Source organism: Heteronotia binoei, chromosome 2 (assembly GCF_032191835.1).
Source record: "Heteronotia binoei isolate CCM8104 ecotype False Entrance Well chromosome 2, APGP_CSIRO_Hbin_v1, whole genome shotgun sequence".
Lineage (NCBI taxonomy): Eukaryota > Metazoa > Chordata > Lepidosauria > Squamata > Gekkonidae > Heteronotia > Heteronotia binoei.
In genome coordinates, this window is record NC_083224.1 from 6,622,279 (window position 1) to 6,649,587 (window position 27,309).

General features: G+C 51.9%; 1 protein-coding gene across 1 annotated transcript in view; it reads right to left on the reverse strand.

The window, feature by feature from the left end:
* The window catches only part of DNMT3B (DNA methyltransferase 3 beta), a 54,769-nt gene that overhangs the window by 21,308 nt on the left and 6,152 nt on the right, over positions 1-27,309 (reverse strand). The window contains exons 4-10 of the mRNA XM_060263593.1: positions 23,434-23,586; positions 18,467-18,625; positions 13,729-13,836; positions 10,733-10,874; positions 4,638-4,766; positions 3,421-3,465; positions 967-1,046 (exon numbers count right to left, since the gene is read on the reverse strand). Coding sequence (XP_060119576.1) covers positions 967-1,046; positions 3,421-3,465; positions 4,638-4,766; positions 10,733-10,874; positions 13,729-13,836; positions 18,467-18,625; positions 23,434-23,586 — 816 coding nt within the window. The remainder of the gene's footprint in view (positions 1-966; positions 1,047-3,420; positions 3,466-4,637; positions 4,767-10,732; positions 10,875-13,728; positions 13,837-18,466; positions 18,626-23,433; positions 23,587-27,309) is intronic.

A 27,309-nucleotide genomic window follows, 5' to 3' on the forward strand; every position in this document is an offset into this window, starting at 1 on the left:
TTGGATCAGGCCAATGGCCCCTCCAGTCCAACACTCTGTGTCACATAAGAACATAAGAGAAGCCATGTTGGATCAGGCCAGTGGCCCCTCCAGTCCAACACTCTGTTTCACACAGTGACCAAAAAAAGCAGGTGCCATCAAGATGTCCCTCAGTGGGGCCAGGACAAAAGAAGCCCTCCCATTGTTGCCCCCCCCAAGCGCCAAGAATACAGACCCTCACTGCTCCAAACGTAAGAGCTCCTTTTAAATGTGTTCCCTCCATTAGAAATAATGAAGAAGATGATATTGGATTTATATCTCGCCCTCCACTCCAAAGAGTCTCAGAGCAGCTCACAATCTCCTTTCCCTTCCTCCCCCACAACAGACACCCTGAGAGGTAGATGAAGATATTGGATTTATATCCCGCCCTCCACTCCGAAGAGTCTCAGAGCGGCTCACAGTCTCCTTTCCCTTCCTCCCCCACAACAGACACCCTGTGAGGTAGATGAAGATATTGGATTTATATACCACCCTCTACTTCGAAGAGTCTCAGAGCGGCTCACAATCTCCTTTCCCTTCCTCCCCCACGACAGACACCCTGTGAGGTGGGTGGGGCTGAGAGGACGCTCACAGCAGCTCCGCTTTCAAAGACAACCTCTGCGAAAACTATGGCTGACCCAAAACCATTCCAGAAGGTGCAAGTGGAGGAGTGGGGAATCAAACCCGGTTCTCCCAGATTAGAGTCCGGCACACTTAACCACTACACCCAACTGGCTCTCTATTAGAGCTCTGGCCGACCCAAGTCCATTCCAGCAGGTGCAAGTGGAGGAGTGGGGAATCAAACCCGGTTCTCCCAGATAAGAGTCCGCGCACTGAACCACTACACCAAAGGGCTGCTACCAGGTTATAGATGAGCCAAAAGGCAGACAATAATTAAGCTAAAAAATCAATCCATGGGATAGAAACCCAGGTGCCTGAGCCGCTCACCTGACAGGTCCGGCAGAGACCCCCTTCAAACAAGGGGTGGAAGGTCACGGCATTTTTATTCCCGCACGACAAGCAGCTGTCTGTGGAAGCAATCGACCAAGAAGGGAGTCAGCCAATGTCGAGCAGTAATTCCTTGCGGGAACTCAAGTCTGACTTGGGGCGGGGAGTCATGCGTGTGCGCCACAGCCGCGGACTGGCTCCGGCGTTGCTGGCACGGCGGGCAAGAATAGCAGCTAACTTGGAATGAAGGGAGGAGTCTTGTCTTTCGGGAAGGGCGAAGTGCTTGCTGGGCACGCAGGCTCCGTCCCTGGCACCTCTCCTTCAAGGACCCCACGGGCCTTCCTCTGCTGGTCACCTTGGAGAAACTCAGCCAGTCCAAGGAGCCAAGGTTGAGATAGACCGGGGGTGTCGAACATGCAGCCCAGGGGCCGAATCAGGCCCCCGGAGGGCTCCTATCAGGCCCCCCAGCAACTGGCTGTCATCTGCTTCCTTCTCCCTCTCTCTTGCCTCCTTCTGCATCACAGCTTGCTTTGCCAGGCTTGCTCAGTCGCACAGGAGCTACGGAGCAAAACCTCTGTATTCTCCATTGGCTGAGGCTCCTCCTTTGGACATGCAGCCCAGGGGCCGAATCAGGCCCCCCGAAGGCCCCTATCAGGCCCCCAAGCAACTGGCTGTCATCTGCTTCCTTCTCCCTCTCTCTTGCCTCCTTCTGCATCACAGCTTGCTTTGCAAGGCTTGCTCAATCGCACAGGAGCTACGGAGCAAAACCTCTGTGAAAACTATGGCTGAGGCCATAGTTTTCTCCATTGGCTGAGGCTCCTCCCTTGGAGAGGAAGGGGGGGGGAGGCAGAGCTTGTTTTTCCAGGCTCTCTCAATCGCACAGCAGAGCTACTGAGCCAAACCTCTCTCCCTTCTATTGGCTGAGGCTCCCCCGCCACCCCTTGGGGAAGGAAGGAAAGAGCCAGAGCTTCCTTTGCCCAGTTCCCTGGATCCCGTGAGAGATACAAAGAAAGCAAGAAGTTCTAATGTGTTTTAAAAATATTGAATTGTGTTTGTGTCCTTTCTGAAGTTTATATTTCGGCTACCTAATCTTAAAATAGGTACACTCATGCCCTGGCAGACATGGCCGAGCCCAACAAGGTCTCATTTATGTCATATCTGGCCCTCATAACAAATGAGTTTGACACCCTTAAGCTATACAGACCAGTTCTGATTCCTGAATACAGCAGCCCTAGGCACAGAGCAAGGGTCACTGGGGGAGTGGGGGGGGACTGTGAATTTCCTTCATTGCACAGGGAGTTGGACTCTGTGATGAAGAAGATACTGGATTCATATCCCACCCTTCACTCAGAATCTCAGAGAGGCTCACAATCTCCTTTTGTCAGGACTATCTTCAATAAGGAACACTCTCCATGGACCAGGATAACTGTTTTATTGCAAAATAGCATCGAAGACACTCTCATAAGAACATCAGAGAAGCCATGTTGCATCAGGCCAGTGGTCCATCCAGTCCAACACTCTGTGTCACACAGTGGCCAAAAAAAGCCAGGTGCTCTCAGTGGGGCCAGGACACTAGAAGCACTCCCACTGTGTCCCCCCGCAAGCACCAAGAATACAGAGCATAACTGCCCCAGACAGAAGAACATCAGAGAAGCCCTGTTGGATCAGGCCAATGGCCCCTCCAGTCCAACACTCTGTGTCACACAGTGGCCAAAAAAGCCAGGTGCCATCAGGAGGTCCATCAGTGGGGCCAGGACACTAGAAGCCCTCCCACTGTGTCCCCCCGCAAGCACCAAGAATACAGAGCATAACTGCCCAAGACATAAGAACCTAAGAGAAGCCCTGTTGGATCAGGCCAATGGCCCCTCCAGTCCAACACTCTGTGTCACACAGTGGCCAAAAAAGCCAGGTGCCATCAGGAGGTCCATCAGTGGGGCCAGGACACTAGAAGCCCTCCCACTGTGTCCCCCCGCAAGCACCAAGAATACAGAGCATAACTCCCCCAGACAGAAGAACCTAAGAGAAGCCATGCTGGATCAGGCCAATGGTCCCTCCAATCCAACACTCCATGTCACATAGCGGCCAAAAAAGCCAGGTGCCAGCAGGAGGTCCACCAGTGGGGCCAGGACACTACAACACTGCTTCAGACCAACCCGGCTGCCCTCTTGGATCTATCTAATGCACTTGGCTCCGTTTCAACGGACAGCCCATCTCGGCCTGCAGTAAACTAGCCAGAATCAGGTCCAGGAGCGACATAGAGAACAACATGACAGGGAGATCTGATGGGCGGAACTTGGGCTCTCAAAAGCTCAGGCCCCATCAAAATTTTGTTGGTCTCAAAGGTGCTCCTGGACCTTCATTGACCTAATCTCAAGGCAGTCCCAATGAAGCAAAGGCTGTGAATATTTCCATTTAATTGATGAGTGTTTGGGGGATGTGGAGGGAAAGCATTACCTTCCAGGCTCTTGTTGAGGTTCCTGACTTGAGAGACCATCCGTTCTGAAAAGAAGCAACAAATGGAAGAAGGTTTGACTGACTTGCTGAAAGGGGCCTGGAGACTGGCTGGCTCTCAGTGGGGCCGCCTCTCCACTCCAATGGCCCATCTCCAAAAGTCCAAAACCCTGCAGGGCAGGTTTGTACCAGGGGTGGCCAAACTTGCTTAACATAAGAGCTACATCACATCAGATATTTGAGAGGAGGGAAGGGAAGGGAGGGGAGGGGAAGGGAGGAAGGGAGGGAGGGAGGGAAGGAAGGAAGGAAGGAAGGAAGGAAGGAAGGAAGGAAGGAAGGAAGGAAGGAAGGAAGGAAGGAAGGAAGGAAGGAAGGAAGGAAGGAAGGAAGGAAGGAAGGAAGGAAGGAAGGAAGGAAGGAAGGAAGGAAGGAAGGAAGGAAGGAGAGAGGGAGGGGAGGGATGGAAGAAAGGGGAGAGGGAAGGCAGGAAGGAAGGAGAGAGAGAGGGAGGGAAGGAAGGAAGGAAGGAAGGAAGGAAGGAAGGAAGGAAGGAAGGAAGGAAGGAAGGAAGGAAGGAAGGAAGGAAGGGAGGGAAGGGAAGGAAGGAAGGGGAGAGGGAAGGAAGGAAGGAAGGAGAGGGAGAGGGAAGGAAGGAGAGAGGGAGGGAAGGAAGGAAGGAAGGAAGGAAGGAAGGAAGGAAGGAAGGAAGGAGAGAGGGGAGGGATGGAAGGAAGGGGAGAGGGAAGGCAGGAAGGAAGGAGAGAGGGAGGGAAGGAAGGAAGGAAGGAAGGAAGGAAGGAAGGAAGGAAGGAAGGAAGGAAGGAAGGAAGGGAGGAAGGGAGGGAGGGGAAGGGAAGGGAAGGGAAGGGAGAGGGAAGGAAGGAAGGGGAGAGGGAAGGAAGGAGAGAGGGAAGGAAGGAAGGAGAGAGGGAGGGAAGGAAGGAGAGAGGGGAAGGATGAAAGGGAGGAGAGGGAAGGCAGGAAGGAAGGAGAGAGAGAGGGAAGGAAGGAGAGAGGGAGGGAGAGAAGGAAGGAAGGAAGGAAGGAAGGAAGGAAGGAAGGAAGGAAGGAAGGAAGGAAGGAAGGAAGGAAGGAAGGAAGGAAGGAAGGAAGGAAGGAAGGAAGGAAGGAAGGAAGGAAGGAAGGAAGGAAGGAAAGAGGAAGAGAGGGAGCCCCAAGGGGTTTAACCTTTCTTCATAGGGAAAGGGTTCCCCACCTACCTCGGCTCTGGTGCTCTTCTCCTGGCTCTTTGCTGCCGTTGCACACTGTGGTCTTGATCCTCTTGGCGGGGGGCGCAGGCTCAGGGGGGGCAGCTTCCAGAATGATACTTGTGTGGACGGCTCCGTTCTCTGCAAAGGAAGGACAACGGCAATGCTCAGGCATCTGGCCCATTGAGAGGGGGGAAGAATTCCCCGTCCCCACCAAGTCCTCTTCAGGAATGACCTCTGTGAATATTAGGGGGAGGCATTTGTGAGAAGAAGGCCCTGTTCAGATGTCGCTGCTGTTTCCTTCCGGATTTAAAGGGGCTGATCAGACAGCAACATCTGCTTCCCAGTATTAACTCGTGGTAGCCCCCCCCCCCCTCAATCGTTCTCGGAGCTGGATTGTTTTGTTACCTGCTCCTTTGCGGTGGTTTTTTGAGTTCTCCGGTGTCACCTCATAGTTTTCTCCGCCTGGATAGTTCTGCTGCGATATTAACCAACTTCCGGATGTCTGAAGGCTGCCCCGGAGCAAAAGGGGCCTCAGACGTCTGGTTTACGGTCGCCACTTTTTTTACTACTTAGCGATACGTGCATAACCGCATCGCGACATAATGTTTTAACCTATATGCATGCACCTATGTGCATAATGCGCATAATAGAGGGGGGGAGAACTGCGCGGTGCCATCGCATGGACGGCATAAGATGGTTTCACCGAAGAGTGATTGGAACTGCAGTATGATAGTCTGATCGATAATATCCGGAACAAAGGTATTCGGAACAGAACCGAGTCAGCTTAACACAGACTCAACACGCTGTGTGAACAGGGCCGAAGAAACTGCAGATTTATACCCCGCCCTTCTCTCTGAATCAGAGAGTCAGAGCGGCTAACTATCTCCTATATCTTCTCCCTCCAACAGACACCCTATGAGGTGGGTGGGGCTGAGAGGGTTCTCACAGCAGCTGCCCTTTCAAGGACAGCTCCTGCGATAGCTCTGGCTGACCCAAGGCCATCCCAGCAGGTGCAAGTGGAGGAGTGGGGAATCAAACCCGGTTCTCCCAGATAAGAGAGCTCTGGCTGACCCAAGGCCATTCCAGCAGCTGCAAGTGGAGGAGTGGGGAATCAAACCCAATTCTCCCAGATGAGATAGCTCTGGCTGACCCAAGGCCATTCCAGCAGCTGCAAGTGGAGGAGTGGGGAATCAAACCCGGTTCTCCCAGATAAGAGAGCTCTGGCTGACCCAAGGCCATTCCAGCAGCTGCATGTGAAGGAGTGGGGAATCAAACCCAGTTCTCCCAGATAAGAGTCCGCACACTTAACCACTACGCCAGACTGCCTCTCAAGATGATGATACTGGATTTATACCCCATCCTGCACTCTAAATCTCAAGAGTCTCTGAGCAGCCACAATCTTCTTTACCTCCCCCTCCCTGCCCACAACAGAAACCCTGTGAGGTAGGTGGGGCTGAGAGAGCTCTGATAGAATCTGCCCTTTCAAGGACAACTCCTGCGATAGCTCTGGTTCACCCAAGGCCATTCCAGCAGGTGCAAGTGGAGGAGTGGGGAATCAAACCTGGCTCTCCTAGATAAGAGTCCGCACACTTAACCACTGCACCAAACTGGATTTCACCGCACCATTCTACTGAGTTCCCTGCGTTGTGCAGGGAATTGGACTAGATGACGCTGGAGGTCCCTTCCAACTCTATGATTCACTTCCTGGAGGGCAGGGACAACTGCAAAAACTTCCCTGCTTGCAAAGCTTCTAATCCCATTGGGTCCACCTACAGGTCACAGAGCCCTAGAGAGTTGGAAGGGGCCACAGAGGTCATCTAGTCCCACCCCTTGCTCAGCGCAGGATCAGCCTACAAGCAAGGTTGTCGAACTCGTTTGTCACAAGGGCTGGATCTGACATAAATCGGACTTTGTTGGGCCATGCTTGTCATACTATGTAATACGAGGTAGTCAAGATGTAAATTTTATAAAGGACACAGACAGAAACAATTAAGAGTTCTTTTTTTAAAATTAAAATATGCTTAAAACATTTGTTTATTTGACAGTCTCTGATAACTGACAACTCTTGGTCTGAGGAGCCTCGGCCAATAGAAAGAAGAGAGGCTTGGCTCAGTAGCTCTGCTGCGTGATTGAGAGAGCCTGGTACAGCAAGTTATTCCTCCCCCTTCCGCCCCAAGGGAGGAGCCTCAAACAAAGCAGAAAATAGAGGCTTTGCTCTATAGCGCCTGCATGATTGAGCAAGCCTGGCAAAGCAAGCTCTCCCTCCCCAAAGGAGGAGCTTCAGCCAATGGAGAAAACAGAGGCTTTGCTTTGTCGCTCCTGTGCGATTGAGCAAGCCTGGCAAAGCAAGCTGTGAGGCAGAAGGAAGCAAGAGAGAGGGAGAAGGAAGCAGATGACAGTTAAGTTGTCAGGGACCTGATAGCACCCCTCTGGGGGCCTGATCCAGCCCTCGGGCCACACGTTCGACACCCCTGGCCTAGAACAGCCCTAATCAGCCAAACTGTGGCTCGGGAACCACATGCAGCTCTTTCAAACATATCGTGTGGCTCTCAAAGCCCCCACTGCTCCATTGGCTGGCTTGGAGAATGCATTTGAAGTTGCTTTCTTTCCACCTCTCCCTTCCCCCACCTATTTGCTTCCTTTCCTCCCGGCTCAAAGACATCTACCGTTTATTCTGTCAGGGGTGGCCAATGGTAGCTCTCCAGATGTTTTTTTGCCTACAGCTCCCATCAGCCCCAGCCATCAGCCATGCTGGCTGGGGCTGATGGGAGTTGTAGGCAAAGAACATCTGGAGAGCTACCGTTGGCCACCCCTGTTCTATGTGGGTCTTACGTTAAGCGAGTGTGGCCGCCCTTGGCTTGAAGATCGCCACTGAGGGGAGCTGACCACTTCCATAGACGTGACGCTGCAGGCAGGCCCTAGAGGTCCCTTCCAACTCTATGATTCCATGAAAGAATCCGAGGAGGGATACTTCTTCTCAACGGCTTTATTCTTTCTGACGAGCTGAGAAAAAGGAGGGGAAGGAAGCGGCCAGGAAAGATTAGAAAGCGGCCCCAGACATCCGGACAGGAAGGGAAGGGAACTGGCCAGAGGGTGGAAGCAGGAAACGTGAGGGAGAGAGGAGAAGCGGTCAGCAGCCTACCTCGAAGAGAGGCTGTTGGGGCAGGTGGTGCTTTAGTCAGAGCTAAACGGGCATGTGTGGTTGTGGGGAGGGGGCAGATCCTCCTGTGGCAGTGAGTTCCACATGTTAATCACCCTTTGGGTGAAGAAGGACTTCCTTTGATCCGTTCTAACCTGACTGCTCAGCAATTTCATGGAATGCCCATGAGTTCTTGTACTGTGAGAAAGGGAGAAAAGGACTTCTCTCTCTGTCTTCTCCATCCCATGCATCATCTTGTAAACCTCTATCCTCTATTATTCCCTAGACATTCCGATACTCATAGGGTATAATGGAGAATTGATCTGTAGGTATCTGGAGCTCTGGAGGGGCTGTTTTTCGAGGTACAGACACCAAATTTTCAGCATAGCATCCAGTCCCTCTCCACAAAATACCCTCCAAGTTCCCAAAGGATTGGACCAGGGTGTGCAGCTCTATGAGCCCCAAAAGAAGTTGCCCCAATCCTTCATTATTTCCAATGGAGGGAAGGTATTTAAAAGGTGTGCAGTCCCTTTAAACATGAAGGCCAGAACTCCCATTGGAGTTCAATTCTGCTTGTCACACCCTTTCCCCTGGCTCCACCCCCAAAGTCCCCAGGTATTTCTTGAATTGGACTTGGCAACCCTAACACGCACCCACATACACACTCATACACAGGGTTGCCAACCAGGTTGGGGAATCTTCAGCTTCAGCGGGTGGACTCTGTGGCATCGTAACCTGCAGCGTTCTGCCCCCTTCCCAAACTTTCTCCTCCACAGGCTCCAATGGCCCAAATCTCCAGGAAGCCAGAGCTGGCAACCATGTTTTATGGACATGCTGGAGGCAGCTGAGAAAAATCCAAAGGGCATCAATAGGAGAAGAGAAATCTGAGGGCTGGCACTTCCCTCCACTTGGTTCTCTCACCTGCAGGTTGGCAAACGAACACCTATAAATGCCATCAATAGATTTCAGCGCATGAAGCTTTTTGGCTGTCCTCTGCTGCCACCTACAGGCCTATCAAGAAACAAACCATGTCATCTTCTCAAGAGAGGACTCTCGGTCTATTATTAGCAGCTATGTGGAGAGAAGGGTTCCTTTGAAAATATTGCTTATTCCAAGTCAGCAGTCATGCCTTTCCCATCCCCTGCTGTCCTTCCCCTCTTCTGGCAATTCAGAGCATCTGTCTTAAACCTAAATTTGAGGGGTAGTCACTGATGGAACTCTGTTCCATATAAGAACATAAGAGAAGACATGTTGCATCAGGCCAATGGCCCATGCAGTACAACACTCTGTGTCACAGTGGCCAAAAAACCAAGGTGCCATCAGGAGATCCATCAGTGGGGCCAGAACACTAGAAGCCCCCCCACTGTGCCCTCCCAAGCACCAAGAATACAGAGCATCACTTGCCCCAGACAGAGTTCCAACAATATGCTGTGGCTAAGAGCCACTGATGAACCTCTGCTCCATATAAAAACATAAGAGAAGCCATGTTGGATCAGGCCTATGGTCCATCCAGTCCAACACTCTGTGTCACATAAGAACGTAAGAGAAGCCCTGCTGCATCAGGCCAGTGGCCCATCCAGTACAACACTCTGTGTCACATAAGAACATAAGAGAAGCCCTGCTGCATCAGGCCAGTGGCCCCCTCCAGTCCAACACTCTGTGTCACATAAGAACATAAGAGAAGCCCTGTTGGATCAGGCCAGTGGCCCCTCCAGTCCAACACTCTGTGTCACATAAGAACATAAGAGAAGCCCTGTTGGATCAGGCCAGTGGCCCCTCCAGTCCAACACTCTGTGTCACATAAGAACATAAGAGAAGCCATGTTGGATCAGGCCAATGGCCCCTCCAGTCCAACACTCTGTATCACAGAAGAACATAAGAGAAGCCCTGTGGAATCAGGCCAATGGCCCATCCAGTCCAAAACTATGTATCACATAAAAACATAAGAGAAGCCATGCTGGATCAGGCCAATGGCCCATCCAGTCCAACACTCTGTGTCACATAAGAACATAAGAGGAGCCCTGTTGGATCACGCCAGTGGCCCATCCAGTCCAACACTCTGTGTCACATAAGAACAAAGAGAAGCCATGTTGGATCCGGCCAATGGCCCATCCAGTCCAACACTCTGTGTCACATAAGAACGTAAGAGAAGCCATGTTGGATCAGGCCAGTGGACCCTCCAGTCCAACACTCTGTGTCACATAAGAACAAAAGAGAAGCCCTGTTGGATCAGGCCAGTGGCCCCTCCAGTCCAACACTCTGTGTCACATAAGAACATAAGAGAAGCCCTGTTGGATCAGGCCAGTGGCCCCTCCAGTCCAACACTCTGTGTCACAGAAGAACATAAGAGAAGCCCTGTTGGATCAGGCCAGTGGCCCCTCCAGTCCAACACTCTGTGTCACAGAAGAACATAAGAGAAGCCCTGTTGGATCAGGCCAATGGCCCATCCAGTCCAACACTTTGTGTCACATAAGAATGTAAGAGAAGCCCTATTGGATCAGGCCAGTGGCCCCTCCAGTCCAACACTCTGTGTCACATAAGAACATAAGAGGAGCCCTGTTGGATCAGGCCAGTGGCCCCTCCAGTCCCACAATGGCCAAAAACCCAAGTGCCATCAGGAGGTCCACCAGCAGGGTTCCCAGCTAGTTCCCCCTCTGAGTTCTGGACAATAAGGGTTTCATTTCAAACAGCAGCATGTAAGCATGCCGTTCCCCCCCACTCATTCACACACCTGCATCCACACTCACAAACACACATGCCCCCTTGTAGTACAGCAGCGCAGGAAGACTTTCCGGGCATGCTAGCATCCCCAGCCCCCATATCTTTCTTGTTACTGCAGCGTAGGAGGTCAGAGTTGAATCCAGAAACGGTGCTGGCCACACGAAGCCCGCACTGACTGAGCACAAAAACTGGTCCCCCATAATTGCCCATCTCTTCCTCTGAGAGATCAGGGCCAGACTCTCACCTGAGGTCTTGGGTGGCTTCAGCCCTTTGCCTCCGGTGGGCTTAAAGCCGCCGAGGGCCCAATCCACCATAGGCTTCAGCTTCTCTTCCAGAGAATCCCCCGCAGCGCTCGAGAAAGCCTTGCCAGCTCGGCTGCTCGCCACCTGCCGAAAGGAGGAGACTTCATTACAGGGAGTGTCCAATGTGGCATCCACCGTGGGTGGGGCTTTCGCCCAGCAAAGCTACTGACTGGCCATTGGAGGTGCAGATTTTTGAAGCTGTTATTTTAGACCGTAAAAGACGACGGTAGATTTATACCCCGCCCTTCTCTCTGAATCAGTCTTAGAGCGGCTTACAATCTCCTTTATCTTCTTCCCCCACAACAGATACCTGGTGAGGTGCGTGGGGCTGAGAGAGCTCTCCCAGAAGCTGTCCTTTCAAGGACAGCTCTGCTCACCCAAGGCCATTCCAGCAGCTGCAAGTGGAGGAGTGGGGAATCAAACCCGGTTCTCCCAGATAAGAGAGCTCTGGCTGACCCATGGCCATTCCAGCAGGTGCAAGTGGAGGAGTGGGGAAGCAAACCTGGTTCTCCCAGATAAGAGTCCACGCACTTAACCACTACACCAAACTGGCTCTTTTAGCAGCTGCCGCCACCTCTAACTGAGGATCTTCGCTGCGTGATGTCAAATAAGCTGCGGCAGCCATTTTGTGGCTGGTTCCACCTCCTGAGACAATAATCTTCTGGCTGTCTCCACCACAGTGTCTCTGAATTCCAAAAGTCCCCCCCCAGGCTCAAAAAGGAAGCGGGAGTCATGGTAGATTTCTAAGAAGGGGAGGGGAGCCACTTTGTTAAACTCAGTCCAACACTCTGTGTCACATAAGAACATAAGAGAAGCCCTGTTGGATCAGGCCAATGGCCCATCCAGTCCAACACTCTGTGTCACATAAGAACATAAGAGAAGCCATGTTGGATCAGGCCAATGGCCCATCCATTCCAACACTCTGTGTCACATAAGAACATAAGAGAAGCCCTGTTGGATCAGGCCAGTGGCCCATCCAGTCCAACACTCTGAGTCACATAAAAACATAAGAGAAGCCATGTTGGATCAGGCCAGTGGCCCCTCCAGTCCAACACTCTGTGTCACATAAGAACATAAGAGAAGCCCTGTTGGATCAGGCCAGTGGCCCCTCCAGTCCCACACTCTGTGTCACATAAGAACATAAGAGAAGCCATGTTGGATCAGGCCAGTGGCCCCTCCAGTCCAACACTCTGTGTCACATAAGAACATAAGAGAAGCCATGTTGGATCAGGCCAATGGCCCATCCAGTCCAACGCTCTGTGTCACATAAGAACATACGAGAAGCCCTGTTGGATCAGGCCAGTGGCCCCTCCAGTCCAACACTCTGTGTCACATAAGAATATAAAAGAAGCCCTGTTGGATCAGGCCAGTGGCCCCTCCAGTCCAACACTCTGTGTCACATAAGAACATAAGAGAAGCCCGGTTGGATCAGGCCAATGGCCCATCCAGTCCAACAGTCTGTGTCACATGTTTATATTAACACAAACAAAGCAAAATTGAATTGGTTCCTAGCAGATAAGAATTCCGAGATTATGCATTCAGTCGCTGAGTTTTGAGCATTAATTCTTATCAAAGATTTCAGGTTTTCACGGCTGGCAACATCATTAGGGTTTGTAGAATCTTTCGGGCTCAAGTGCCGTGTTCTACTGGAGAAAGTTTTCCTTCCAGACGTTTCATTCTCGGCTGCAGAGAACATCTTCAGTGGCGTTGCAGCCGGAGCAGGCGCTCTGACCTTCTTGGCTGCTGTGCATTGAGTGGGGCCAGGGCTGCTGGAGAGCTGCTATTTCTAGGCTGGAGGGGGTGTGGTACCCTTCCAGGAAGCCCCACCAAACAATGGGCACATCCACAAACCAATTGCCCTTTCATCACACCCCCTCCAGCCTAGAAATAGCAGCTCTCCAGCAGCCCTGGCCCCACTCAATGCACAGCAGCCAAGAAGGTCAGAGCGCCTGCTCCGGCTGCAACGCCACTGAGGATGTTCTCCGCAGCTGAGAACGAAACGTCTGGAAGGAAAACTTTCTCCAGTAGAACACGGCACTTGAGCCCGAAAGATTCTACAAACCCTAATCATTAATTCTTAGACTGCGGGAATTGCATTGTAAAAGTTCTTAAATTTCGATCTCTTATTTTAGCACACTATGTCCGTTTTTTTTTCCATTTAGCAAACTATATCATGTTTTTTATTTTTTTATGTCTATACTGTATTCTGGTCGTGAGACTGTAACAAACTCTGATGATGATACCCTGCCCTTCTCTCTGCATCAGAGGCTCAGAGCGGCTTACAATCTCCTATAGCTTCTCCCCCCACAACAACACCCTGTGAGGTGGGTGGGGCTGAGAGGACTCTCACAGCAGCTGCCCTTTCAAGGACAACCTCTGCCAGAGCTATGGCTGACCCAAGGCCATTCCAGCAGCTGCAAGTGGAGGAGTGGGGAATCAAACCCGGTTCTCCCAGATAAGAGAGCTCTGGCTGACCCAAGGCCCTTCCAGCAGGTGCAAGGGGAGGAGTGGGGAATCCAACTCGGTTCTCCCAGATAAGAGAGCTCTGGCTGACCCAAGGCCATTCCAGCAGCTGCAAGTGGAGGAGTGGGGAATCAAACCCAGTTCTCCCAGATAAGAGAGCTATGGCTGACCCAAGGCCCTTCCAGCAGCTGCAAGTGGAGGAGTGGGGAATCCAACTCAGTTCTCCCAGATAAGAGAGCTCTGACTGACCCAAGGCCATTCCAGCAGCTGTAAGTGGAGGAGTGGGGAATCACACCCGGTTCTCCCAGATAAGAGTCCGTGCACTTAACCATTACTCTTCTGATCCGCTTGCAGGCCATTAAACACAGGAAAGATGACTGGCAGCCAACTCAGCACCCTCCAACACAAAATAGAGACCCAAAGGTGACCTGTCAGAGCTCCCGCCAACCCCTATGCACTCAGTCTACCCAGTTACCTCCAAAACATGCAGGATCGCTTGCCGGTAGGATACGAGCTTATGGAAGGTCGTGCTGTTGAAATGCTCCGAGAATGCTACCAGTCCAACCAGTTTGTCTGCTGAGATCTGCAAGAGGAACAATCAAGAGAAAGGAATCCTCCACCTACCACAGCATAAGAATGTAAGAACATCAGAAGAGCCCTGCTGGGTCAGACCAGTGAGGCTCCATCTAGTCCAGCCTCCTGTCTCACACAGTGACCAGCTAGATCCTCTGGAGGGCCAACATCAGGGCAGACAGGCTGAGACCTTCAGAAGAGCATCAGAAGAGCTCTGCTGGATCAGACTAGTGGTCCACCTAGTCCAGCATCCCGTCTCATACAGTGGCCAACCAGTTCCTCTGGATGGTTAAAAACAAGGCAGAGCAGAGGCCTTCCCCTAATAAGAACATCAGAAGAGCCCTGCTGGTTCAGACCAGGGAGGGTCCATCTAGTCCAGCCTCCTGTCTCCCACTGTGGCCAGCCAGTTCTTCTGGAGGGCCAACAAGAGGGTAGAGAGGCCAAGGCCTTCCCCTGAGGAGAACATCAGAAGAGCCGTGCTGGATTAGACCACTGAGGGTCGATCTAGTCCAGCCTCCTGTCTCACACAGTGGCCAGTCAGTTCGTCTGGAGGGTCAACAACAGGGCAAAGAGTCTGAGGCCTTCAGAAGAACATCAGAAGAGCCCTGTTGGATCAGACCAGTGAGGGGCCATCTAGTCTCACATAGTGGCCAACCAGTTCCTCTGGAGGTCCAACAGCAGGGCAGAGAGGACAAGGCCTTCATAAGGACATCAGAAGTGCCCTGCTGGATCAGACCAGTGAGGCTCCATTCAGTCCAGCCTCCTGTCTCACACAGTGGCCAACCAGTTCCTCTGGAGGGTCAACAACAGGGCAGAGAGGCCAAGGCCTTCATAAGAACATCAGAAGAGCCCTGCTGGATCAGACCAGTGAGGGTCCATCTAGTCCAGCCTCCTGTCTCACACAGTGGCCAACCAGTTCCTCTGGAGGGCCAACAACAGGGCAGACAGGCTGAGGCCTTCATAAGAACATCAGAAGAGCCCTGCTGGGTCAGAGGGTCCATCCAGTTCAGCCTCCTGTCTCACACAGTGGCCAACCAGTTCCTCTGGAGGGTCAACAACAGGGCAGAAAGGCCAAGGCCTTCATAAGAACATCAGAAGAGCCCTGCTGGATTAGACCAGGGAGGGTCCATCTAGTTCAGCATCCTGTCTCACACAGTGGCCAGCCAGTTCCTCTGGAGGGCCAACAACAGGGCAGAGAGGCTGAGGCCTTCAGAAGAACATCAGAAGAGCCCTGCTGGATCAGACCAGTGAGGGTCCATCTAGTCCAGCCTCCTATCTCACACAGTGGCCAACCAGTTCCTCTGGAGGGCCAACAACAGGGCAGAGAGGCTGAGGCCTTCATAAGAACATCAGAAGAGCCCTGCTGGATCAGACCAGTGAGGGTCCATCTAGTCCAGCCTCCTGTCTCACACAGTGGCCAACCAGTTCCTCTGGAGGGCCAACAACAGGGAAGAGGCTGGGGCCTTCATAAGAACATCAGAAGAGCCCTGCTGGGTCAGACCAGTGAGGGTCCATCCAGTCCAGCCTCCTTTCTCACAGTGGCCAACCAGTTCCTCTGGAGGGCCAAGAACAGGGCAGAGAGGCCGAAGCCTTCCCCTCTGGGACTCAGAGGTTTAATAGCTCTGAATGTGGAGGTTCCCCTCAGTCACCATAGCTAGTCGTCACTATAGACGTATCCTCTATGAATCTATCTAATTCCCTTTGAAAGCTGTTCATTCCTGAGGTCATCGCTACATCCTCTGACAGCGAATCCCACTTTTTAATCACTTTCTGTGTCAAAAAGGTATTTCCTTTTGTCCCTCCTGAACCTATCGGCCCTCAGCTTCACTGGATACCCTCCAGTGTTAACATTTCGGGAGAGGGAGAAAAAGTTCTCTTTGTCAAGCTTCTTCACCCATGCATAATTTATCAGAAATCTTATTTATGTACTTATTTCAATTACACTCCGCCTTTTAAGAACATAAGAAATGACACTGTGTCGCACTGTCATGATCCCGGGCCTAGTGAGGCCTACAGGCTCCAGAGAAGCCTACCTAGGAGTTCTTACAGAAAGCTTACATTTCCCTGGATCCTTTCTGTCCCTCTGATTGGGTGGCAAAGTTTTGGCGGGAAACTAGCCTAGAGAGGGGTGGGGCCTGAGAGGAGAGCAGAGAAAGCTGCAGAAAAGATCCCTTACCTAAGGGGGGTGAGTTTTGGTATTAGCTGCTTTCCCAACGTTTTCACAGCAGACTTTTTACGGGGTGGTTTGCCATTGCTTTCCCCAGTCTTTTACACTTTCCCCCCAGCAAGCTGGGGACTCATTTTACCGATCTTGGAAGGATGGAAGGCTGAGTCAACCTGGAGCCGGCTACCTGAAACCCAGCTTCCGCCAGGATCAAACTCAGGTCGTGAGCAGAGGTATCCATTTATAGTTTGTGCCTAATAGCCATTGATGGACCTCACCTCCATCTTGTACCACAAATATTTCATTATTCCCCCCCCCCCCAATCTTTGGAGGGTCCAAGCAGCGTCTCTAAGGAGTTCAGAACTTTTTAAAATATATGTATTTGTGGTATATGTGGTGTGTTTGCACCTCTGGTGACTGACCCCTACTGGGAGCCTGGAGGATATTCAGAGAGGTGGCTTAATAAAGCCTGCCCCTGCCTCCTGACTGGGTATTTCAAGGAAGTCTCTCATCCAAGCACTAACCACAGTCAACCCGGCTTAGCTTCTGAGATATGATGCCTGGGCTATCCAAATCTGGGTGAGAGCTGGGAACTTTGGAACTCCCTCCCTGAGGAGAATCATCCATCGCTTTTGTCTGGCATAACCCCAATAGTGGTTATTGGCCACCTCCTCCTCCCCAGTTCTAGTATTGCTTACAGGGGTGGAATTCTAGCAGGAGCTCCTTTGCTTATTAGGCCACACACCCCTGATGTAGCCAATCCTCTTGGAGCTTACAATAGGCCCTGTGCCAAGACCCCTGTGAGCTCCAGGAGGATTGGCTACATCTGGGGTGTGTGGCCTAATACGCAAAGGAGCTCCTGCTGAAATTCCACCCCTGATTGTTTATGTCTTGGTATTGAATTATTTTGTCATTTTAAATCTTTTTCTAATGCTTTTATGTGTGCCGTCTTCAAGAACCTGGTCAGGAGGGAAAGGAGGCATACAAATATTTTAAATCCATAAACTGAGAGCCAGAAAGGAAGATGTGATTGGTTAACATCCCTTCCAACCAATGCTCCCTCTAATCTTGTGAGCAAAAATGCTACTTTGAGCTACTGGCATAACAGTTGTGAGCTAATGCATAAATTAGTTTGCGGGGGGGGGGAGGTTCGCTAAGACAAAAATGTGCGAGATGAAAGCTAAAAAACTGTGAGCTAGCTCACACTACTTCGGCTTAGAGGGAACACTGCTTCCAGCAGCTGAGCTGAACATCAGGGGGGAAAGGCTAAGAAATCACAGCTCTTCTGTATCTCTTCGGCTCTTCTGTATCTTCTTCTTCTTCTTCTTCTGTATCTCCCATTCGAACCCAAGACAAGATTTTCCTTTGTATGTTCATTTTAAGTTTTTTATACAAAAGAAACCAGCTAATTCAATTTAGCAGGGCTTTTGTTGTACAGAAAGCCCAGCAGGAACTCATTTGCATGTTAGGCCACACCCCCTGACCACAAGCCAGCCGGGACTGCGTTCCTGCTCAAAAAAAAAGCCCTGCAATTTTTTACGGGGTGGCCAAAAAACCCAGGTGCCATCTGGAGGTCCACCAGTGGGGCCAAAACTCCAGAAGCCCTCCCACTGTTGTCCCCCCCCCAAGCACCAAGAATACAGAGCATCACTGCCTCAGACATAAGAACATAAGAGAAGCCATGTTGGATCAGGCCAATGGCCCATCCAGTCCAACACTCTGTGTCACACAGTGGCCAAAAAACCAAAGTGCCATCAGGAGGTCCACCAGAGGGGCCAAAACTCCAGAAGCCCACCCACTGTTGCCCCCCCCCCAAGCACCAAGAATACAGAGCATCCCTGCCCCAGACATAAGAACATAAGAGAAGCCCTGTTGGATCAGGCCAGTGGCCCCTCCAGTCCAACACTCTGTGTCACATAAGAACATAAGAGAAGCCATGTTGGATCAGGCCAGTGGCCCATCCAGTCCAACACTCTGTGTCCCATAAGAACATAAGAGAAGCCATGTTGGATCAGGCCAGTGGCCCCTCCAGTCCAACACTCTGTGTCCCATAAGAACATAAGAGAAGCCATGTTGGATCAGGCCAGTGGCCCCTCCAGTCCAACACTGTGTGTCACATAAGAACATAAGAGAAGCCATGTTGGATCAGGCCAGTGGCCCCTCCAGTCCAACACTCTGTGTCACATAAGAACATAAGAGAAGCCATGTTGGATCAGGCCAGTGGCCCATCCAGTCCAACACTCTGTGTCACACAGCGGCCAAAAAACCCAAGTGCCATCAGGAGGTCCACCAGTGGGGCAAAAACTCCAGAAGCCCTCCCACTGTTGTCCCCCAGCACCAAGAATACAGAACACCCCTGCCTCAGACACAGGGTACTTTCGCACACACTAAATAATGCACTTTCACTATTTTCACCATTTGGCTTCCGACAACTGCCAGAGGAGCCGCCCTCTTTCCCTTCCTCTGCTCCTCTTACCTCTGAAAACTTTCCGTCTCCGAACCACTTCACCCAGCGCATCCCGGGAGCAGCCTGGCGCTTGAAGGTTGCCTTCCACGACACGATGATGGCCGGCCACCAAGAGAAGCCTTTGATTTTGCCCCAGACGAGCTCCCCGATCCGAAAATCCTTCCCGTCCTGTAAGCCAAACACAGGGCAAGGTCGTTGTGTGAACGTAACACCCTCATCGCCACCAGCAGGCACCTGGGAGGTAGTCTGTCATCGCCTGTCTCTGTGTAGCAACCCTGCACTTCCTGGGTGGCCCCATCCAAGTCCTCACCTGGGCAGAACCTGCTTAGCCACAGAGTTCTGATGTGATTGGACGAGATTGGGCTAGCCTGGGTCATCGAAGTCGTAAGAACATAAGAGAAGCCACGTTGGCTCAGGCCAATGGCCCATCCAGTCCCACACTCTGTCACACAGGGGCCAAAAAACCCAGGCGCCATCGTATCCATCACTGCAGCCAGGACACTAGAAGCCCTCCCACTGTGCCCCCCCCCCCAGGCACCAAGAATACAGAGCATCACTGCCCCAGACAGAGTTCCATCTTTAAGAATATAGGAGAAGCCATGTTTGCTCAGGCCAATGGCCCATCCAGTCCAACACTCTGTGTCACACAGGGGCCAAAACAACCAGGAGCCATCAGGAGGTCCACCAGTGGGGCAAGGACACTAGAAGCCCTCCCACTGTGCCCCCCCAGGCACCAAGAATACAGAGCATCACCGCCCCAGACAGAGTTCCATCTTTAAGAACATAGGAGAAGCCATGTTGGATCAGGCCAGTGGCCCATCCAGTCCCACACTGTCACACAGGGGCCAAAAAACCCAGGCACCATCAGGAGGTCCATCAGTGGGGCCAGGACACTAGAAGCCCTCCCACTGTGTGCCCCCCAGGCACCAAGAATACAGAGCATCACTGCCCCAGACAGAGTTCCATCTTTAAGAACATAGGAGAAGCCATGTTGGCTCAGGCCAATGGCCCATCCAGTCCAACACTCTGTGTCACACAGGGGCCAAAACAACCAGGAGCCATCAGGAGGTCCACCAGTGGGGCAAGGACACTAGAAGCCCTCCCACTGTGCCCCCCCAGGCACCAAGAATACAGAGCATCACCGCCCCAGACAGAGTTCCATCTTTAAGAACATAGGAGAAGCCATGTTGGATCAGGCCAGTGGCCCATCCAGTCCCACACTGTCACACAGGGGCCAAAAAACCCAGGCACCATCAGGAGGTCCATCAGTGGGGCCAGGACACTAGAAGCCCTCCCACTGTGTGCCCCCCAGGCACCAAGAATACAGAGCATCACTGCCCCAGACAGAGTTCCATCTTTAAGAACATAGGAGAAGCCATGTTGGCTCAGGCCAATGGCCCATCCAGTCCAACACTCTGTGTCACACAGGGGCCAAAAAAACCAGGAGCCATCAGGAGGTCCACCAGTGGGGCAAGGACACTAGAAGCCCTCCCACTGTGCCCCCCCCAGGCACCAAGAATACAGAGCATCACCGCCCCAGACAGAGTTCCATCTTTAAGAACATAGGAGAAGCCATGTTGGATCAGGCCAGTGGCCCATCCAGTCCCACACTGTCACACAGGGGCCAAAAAACCCAGGCACCATCAGGAGGTCCATCAGTGGGGCCAGGACACTAGAAGCCCTCCCACTGTGCGCCCCCCAGGCACCAAGAATACAGAGCATCACTGCCCCAGACAGAGTTCCATCTTTAAGAACATAGGAGAAGCCATGTTGGCTCAGGCCAATGGCCCATCCAGTCCAACACTCTGTGTCACACAGGGGCCAAAAAAAACCAGGAGCCATCAGGAGGTCCATCAGTGGGGCCGGGACACTAGAAACCCTTCCACTGTGCCCCCCCAGGCACCAAGAATACAGAACATCACTGCCCCAGATATAAGAACATAAGAGAAACCATGTTGGATCAGGCCACTGGCCCATCCAGTCCAGCACTCTGTGTCACACAGTGGCCAAAAAACCCAGGTGCCATCAGGAGGTCCACCAGTGGGGCCAGAACTCCAGAAGCCCTCCCACCGTTGTCCCCCAGCACCAAGAATACAGAGCACCCCTGCCTCAGACACAGGGTACCTTTCGCACACACTAAATAATGGACTTTCACTGCACTTTGCGACTGATACTAAAGTGCATCGCAACTGGACTGAAAAGTGCGTGGAAGTACTCTATTCAACTCAGGTGAAATTGCCTCAAGAGCTCCATCTATCACTGGTGGCTAGTAGCCCCTGATGAAACCTCTGCTCCGTATATCTCTCCAACCCCCGCTTGAAGCTGTCTATGCTTGTAGCCGCCGCCACCTCCTGTGACGGTGAATTCCACGTGCTAATTACTCTTAGAAGTCAGGATGCATAAACTCCATACTCCCATTTTATAGTCCATTTTAAACCCTTTTCTGTCTTCCTTTTCCTACTGAAACTCGTTTCTCACCGGGCCTTTTTTTGCAGCAGAAACTCCTTCGCATATTAGGCTACCCATCCCTGATGCAGCCTATCCTCCAAGAGCTTACAGGCCCTGCGTGCTCGTGTGCTTGCAGGAACAGAGAACAAATTTTGAGCACAGTGGCATCTTTAAGACCAACAAAGTTTTTATTTAAGGGCACCTGGACTCCCAATTTTTTTCAGCTGCTTTTAACCAACACGATGATGATGATGATGATGATGATGATGATGATGATGATGATGATGATGATGATGATGATGCTATTGAATTTATTTCCTGCCTTCCACTCTGAATCTCAAGAGTCTCAGAGTGGTTTACAATTTCCTATATCTCTCCCCGCACCACAGGCACCCCGTGAGGTGGGTGGGGCTGGAGAGGGCTCTCACAGCAGCTGCCCTTTCAAGGACAACCTCTGCCAGAGCTACGGTTGACCCGAGGCCATGCTAGCAGGTGCAAGTGGAGGAGGGGGGAATCAAACTCGGTTCTCCCAGATAAGAGAGCTCTGGCTGACCCGAGGCCATTCCAGCAGGTGCAAGTGGAGGAGTGGGGAATCAAACCCGGTTCTCCCAGATAAGAGAGCTCTGGCTGACCCAAGGCCATTCCAGCAGCTGCAAGTGGAGGAGGGGGGAATCAAACCCGGTTCTCCCAGATAAGAGAGCTCTGGCTGACCCAAGGCCATTCCAGCAGCTGCAAGTGGAGGAGTGGAGAATCAAACCCGGTTCTCCCAGATAAGAGAGCTCTGGCTGACCCAAGGCCATTCCAGCAGCTGCAAGTGGAGGAGTGGGGAATCAAACCCGGTTCTCCCAGATAAGAGTCCGCACACTTCACCACTACACCAAACTGGCTCACGTGGAAACCACTTGAATCTATCTATTTAAGGTGCTATCACTTTAGGATTATTACCCATAAAATAAGTAGAGACATCATTCAAAGGTATTCCCAAAAGCAGTCACCTCACAAGGGTTTCTGCAAACTAAGCCAAACTGTACAAAGTTTGAGTCCAACGTTTTATTGTGTTGATCTTGAAAGGTGCCACGGGACCTCACATTTTGTTCTGACCAACATGGCTGCCCCACCTGAATCTAGCTACTTAACGGTGTTTTCACCTTAGGATATTACCCCTAAAATAAATTAGAACATCTTGAAAAAGTATTCCCCAAAACAGTCACTTCGATGGGGTTTCCACAAACGTGGCAAAACTATACTAAGTTTCGAGACCTGCGGCACCTTTTAAAACCAACCAAGTTTGATTCTGGGAAGAAGACGACTGTAGATTTATACCCCACCTTTTCTCTGCATCAGTCCCATAGCAGCTGACGATCTCCTGTGTCTTCTTCCCTCACAAAAGACACCCTGTGAGGTAGGTGGGGCGGAGAGAGCCCTGACAGAATCTGCTCTTTCAAGGACAACTCCTACAAGAGCTATGGCTGACGCAAGGCCATTCCGGCAGCTGCAATTGGAGGAGTGGGGAATCAAACCCGGTTCTGCCAGATAAGAGAGCTCTGGCTGACCCAAGGCCATTCCAGCAGGTGCAAGTGGAGGAGTGGGGAATCAAGCCCGGTTCTCCCAGATAAGAGTCTGCACACTTTAACTACCACACCAAATTGGCTCTTTTATTCTGGGTATCAGTTTTTGTGTAGGTCTTAGAAGGTGCCACAGCGCTCCAATTTCATTCTACTGCTTCAGATCAACATGTTACCCCCTGAATTTATTTTGCACCCTGCTATATTGTACCCTCCTGAATCTATCTTGCAAAGAGACAGTTTGGCGTAGTGGTGAAGTGTGCAAACTCTTATCTGGCAGAACCAGGTTTGATTCCCCACTCCTCCACTTGCACCTGCTGGAATGGCCTTGGGTCAGCCAGAGCTCTCTTATCTGGGAGAACCGGGCTTGATTCCCCCCTCCTCCACTTGCAGCTGCTGGAATGGCCTTGGGTCAGCCAGAGCTCTCTTATCTGGGAGAACCGGGTTTGATTCCCCACTCCCCCACTTGCAGCTGCTGGAATGGCTTTGGGTCAGCCAGAGCTCTCTTATCTGGCAGAACCAGGTTTGATTCCCCACTCCTCCACTTGCACCTGCTGGAATGGCCTTGGGTCAGCCAGAGCTCTCTTATCTGGGAGAACCGGGCTTGATTCCCCCCTCCTCCACTTGCAGCTGCTGGAATGGCCTTGGCTCAGCCATAGCTCTGGCAGAGGTTGTCCTTGAAAGGGCAGATTCTGTCAGAGCTCTCTCAGCCTCACCCACCTCACAGGGTGTTGTTGTGGGGGAGGGAAGGTAGAGGAGATTGTGGCTGCTCTGAGACTGAGATTCAGAGTATCGGGTGGGATATAAATCCAATATCTTCTTCTTGCAAGGATGCGGCAACTCTGTCAGTCCAGCTTCCTCGGCTCAGGGAGGGCTTGTGCCCCCAGATCTCTCGTGTCCCACTTTCAGTCTCAGAGGGGACCTGCCCTGCCTCTTATATGCTCACCCTACCCGATCTCCCACCTGGTATTCCTCGAAACTTCTCAAGACTCCCGAGTAGGCCAGAGAACATCCGTTAGGGAGACCGCCACCTCTGGTGAGGCCGCTCTGGGAGGACTCCGAGGAGCTGCCAACCGCAAAGTCGATCTCATGGACTGCAGACAGTCGCTTGGAATACTGGGGAGAAGAAGAAGAAGGAAAAAGAAGACAACGATGACATTGGAGTTATATTCTGCCCTCCATCCAGAAGAATTGCAGATTTGTACCCCGCCCTTCTCTCTGAATCAGAGACTCAGAGCAGCTCACAATCTCCTATATCTCTCACAGTAGCTGCCCTTTCAAGGATAACCTCTGCCAGAGCTATGGCTGACCCAAGGCCATTCCAGCAGGTGCAAGTGGAGGAGTGGGAGAATCAAACCAGGTTCTCCCATATAAGAGTCCGCACACTGAACCACTACACCAAAGTGGCTCATAGGACAACTCCTATGAGAGCTCTGGCTGACCCAAGGCCATGCTAGCAGATGCAAGTGGAGGAGTGGGGAATCAAACCCCGTTCTCCCAGATAAGAGTCCCCACACTTAACCACTACACCATATTGATTGACTGGGACTTTTATACCCTGCCCTTCTCTCTGAATCAGACTCAGAGCGGCTTACGATCTCCAGTATCTTCTCCGCCCACAACAGACACCCTGTGACACTTAAGAGGGTATTTTGGGGAGAGGGCTGAGAGGGGTCTCACAGCAGCTGCCCTTTCAAGGACAACTCTTGCAAGAGCTACGGCTAACCCAAGGCCATTCCAGCAGGTGCAAGTGGAGGAGTGGGGAATCAAACCCGGTTCTCCCAGATAAGAGAGCTCTGGCTGACCCAAGGCCATTCCAGCAGGTGCAAACGGAGGAGTGGGGAATCAAACCCGGTTCTCCCAGATAAGAGAGCTCTGGCTGACCCAAGGCCATTCCAGCAGCTGCAAGTGGAGGAGTGGGGAATCAAGCCCGGTTCTCCCAGATAAGAGAGCTGTGGCTGACCCAAGGCCATTCCAGCAGCTGCAAGTGGAGGAGTGGGGAATCAAACCCGGTTCTCCCAGATAAGAGAGCTCTGGCTGACCCAAGGCCATTCCAGCAGGTGCAAGTGGAGGAGTGGGGAATCAAACCCGGTTCTCCCAGATAAGAGAGCTCTGGCTGACCCAAGGCCATTCCAGCAGCTGCAAGTTGAGGAGTGGGGAATCAAACCCGGTTCTCCCAGATAAGAGAGCTCTGGCTGACCCAAGGCCATTCCAGCAGGTGCAAGTGGAGGAGTGGGGAATCAAACCCGGTTCTCCCAGATAAGAGAGCTCTGGCTGACCCAAGGCCATCCCAGCAGCTGCAAGTGGAGGAATGGGGAATCAAACCCGGTTCTCCCAGATAAGAGAGCCAAGGCTGACCCAAGGCCATTCCAGCAGGTGCAAGTTGAGGAGTGGGGAATCAAACCCGGTTCTCCCAGATAAGAGAGCTCTGGCTGACCCAAGGCCATTCCAGCAGTGCAATTGGAGGAGTGGGGAATCAAACCCGGTTCTCCCAGATAAGAGAGCTCTGGCTGACCCAAGGCCATTCCAGCAGGTGCAAGTGGAGGAGTGGGGAATCAAACCCGGTTCTCCCAGATAAGAGAGCTCTGGCTGACCCAAGGCCATTCCAGCAGGTGCAAGTGGAGGAGTGAGGAATCAAACCCGGTTCTCCCAGGTAAGTGTCTGCGCACTTCACTACTGCACCAAAAGGAAGAGCTGAGAAAGGAGATGGAGGGGGGCAGAGACGCGTTGCCGCGTTCCAGGATAAAAGTTTCCCAGACATTTGGCAAGGAAGGGGGCAGGAGAATAGGCACCAGGGGAATCCCAGGTTTGGGGACCCTTCTGCATCACCTCTGTTTGAAATGGTGCCCACTCACGAGGAGCCCCACAGCATGGCTGTCTTCTCCTCCCTCTCAACTAGGGTTGCCAAGTCCAATTCAAGAGATGTCTGGGGACTTTGGGGGTGGAGCCAGAAGATATTGGGGTGGGGCCAGGAGACATTGGGGGTGGAGCCAGGAGCAAGGTTGTGTGACAAGCATAACTAAACTCCAAAGGGAGTTCCAGCTATCACGTTTCAAGGGACCACACATCTTCTAAACGCCTTCCCCCCCACTGGAAACAATGAAGGATAGGGGCACCTTCTTTGGGGGCTCATAGAATCGGAACCCCTGGTCCAATCTTTTTGAAACTTAGAGGGTATTTTGGGGAGAGGCAATGGATGCTATGCTGAAAATGTGGTGCCTCTATCTAAAAAAAAAAAAAGTAGCCCCAGAAACCAACTGATCAATTCTCCATTATACCCTAAGGGAATCAGTCTCCGTAGGGAATAATGGAGTGCCCAGCAGACATTTCCCTCCCCTCCCCTGCGCTTTCTGATGACCCTGAAATTGGGAGAGGGCCTCCAAACCGGGGGATCCCCTGCCCCCACCTGGGGATTGGCAACCCTACTTGTTATGGCCAGCAGGCCAATCTATTGAAAGAAAGGAGTTCTGGACGTGTAGGTCAGAGAAGCAAGCGTTTTATTGCGTGATTTGCAAAGCCTGGGGAGAATCAGGGTGAGTAAACCCACCCAGAAATCCAAAGCCTGGCGATTTCGCAACCAACAAAGAGCAACGCAGGACAACGGAGCAGGACAAACGGGTTAACAAACCTCCACGTGAGCCAGCCTCAACAATCCATATTGAACCACGTCATTTAATAGAAAAAGTGCAGAAGGAACGTCAGCCTCCCGCCCAAAGTCACTCTGAAGGCGATTAATGTCGGATTTTAAGCAAATGGGTACCGGCAGTGAATCCACAGGTTGCGTTTTTTGCAGAGACCAACGCTCCTGACGATTTCTTCTGTACAGCAGGGCAAATATGAAACGTGACACGGCTGTACTTCTTCCACGTTTCTGCGAGCTTCCAAAAACCGTTCAACGTACTTCAAGCGCTGACACTTACAAGCATTTTCGTTTAGTATGTTCCTTATGCACTTTTTCTATGAAACGACATGAGTCAACAGTGTGACGCGGCGGCTAAAAAGGCAAATGCAATTTTGGGCTGTATCAACAGAAGTATGGCGTCTCGATCGCGTGATATGATGGTATCGCTTTACTCTGCTCTGGTAAGACCTCACTTGGAGTATTGTGTTCAGTTTTGGGTACCACATTTTAAGAAGGGTATAGATAAGCTGGAAGGGGTCTAGAGGAGGGCGATGACGATGGTGAGGGGTCTGGAGACCAAGTCCTATGAGGAAAGGTTGAAGGAGCTGGGGATGTTTAGCCTGGAGAGGAGGCGGCTGAGAGGTGATAGGATCACTATCTTCAAGTCCTTGAAGGGCTGTCATCTAGAGGATGGTGTGGAATTGTTTTCTGTGGCCCTGGAAGGTAGGACCAGAACCAATGGGTTGAAATTAAATGAAAAGAGTTTCCGGCTCAACGTTAGGAAGAACTTCCTGACCACTAGAGCAGTTCCTCAGTGGAACAGGCTTCCTCGGGAGGCGGTGGGCTCTCCTTCCTTGGAGGTTTTTCAACAGAGGCTATATGGCCATCTGACAGCAATGAAGATTCTGTGAATTTAGGGGGAAGTGTTTGTGGTTTTCCTGCATTGTGCAGGGGGTTGGACTAGATAACCCTGGAGGTCCCTTCCAACTCTGTGATTCTATGAACTTCCTGACCATTACAGCAGTTCCACAGTGGAACAGGCTTCCTCCTCGGGAGGTGGTGGGCTCTCCTTCCTTGGAGTTTTTTTCAACAGAGGCTAGATGGCCATCTGACAACAATGAAGATTCTGTGAATTTAGGGGGAAGTGTTTGTGAATTCCCTGCATTGTGCAGGGGGTTGGACTAGATAACCCTGGAGGTCCCCCTTCCAACTCTGTG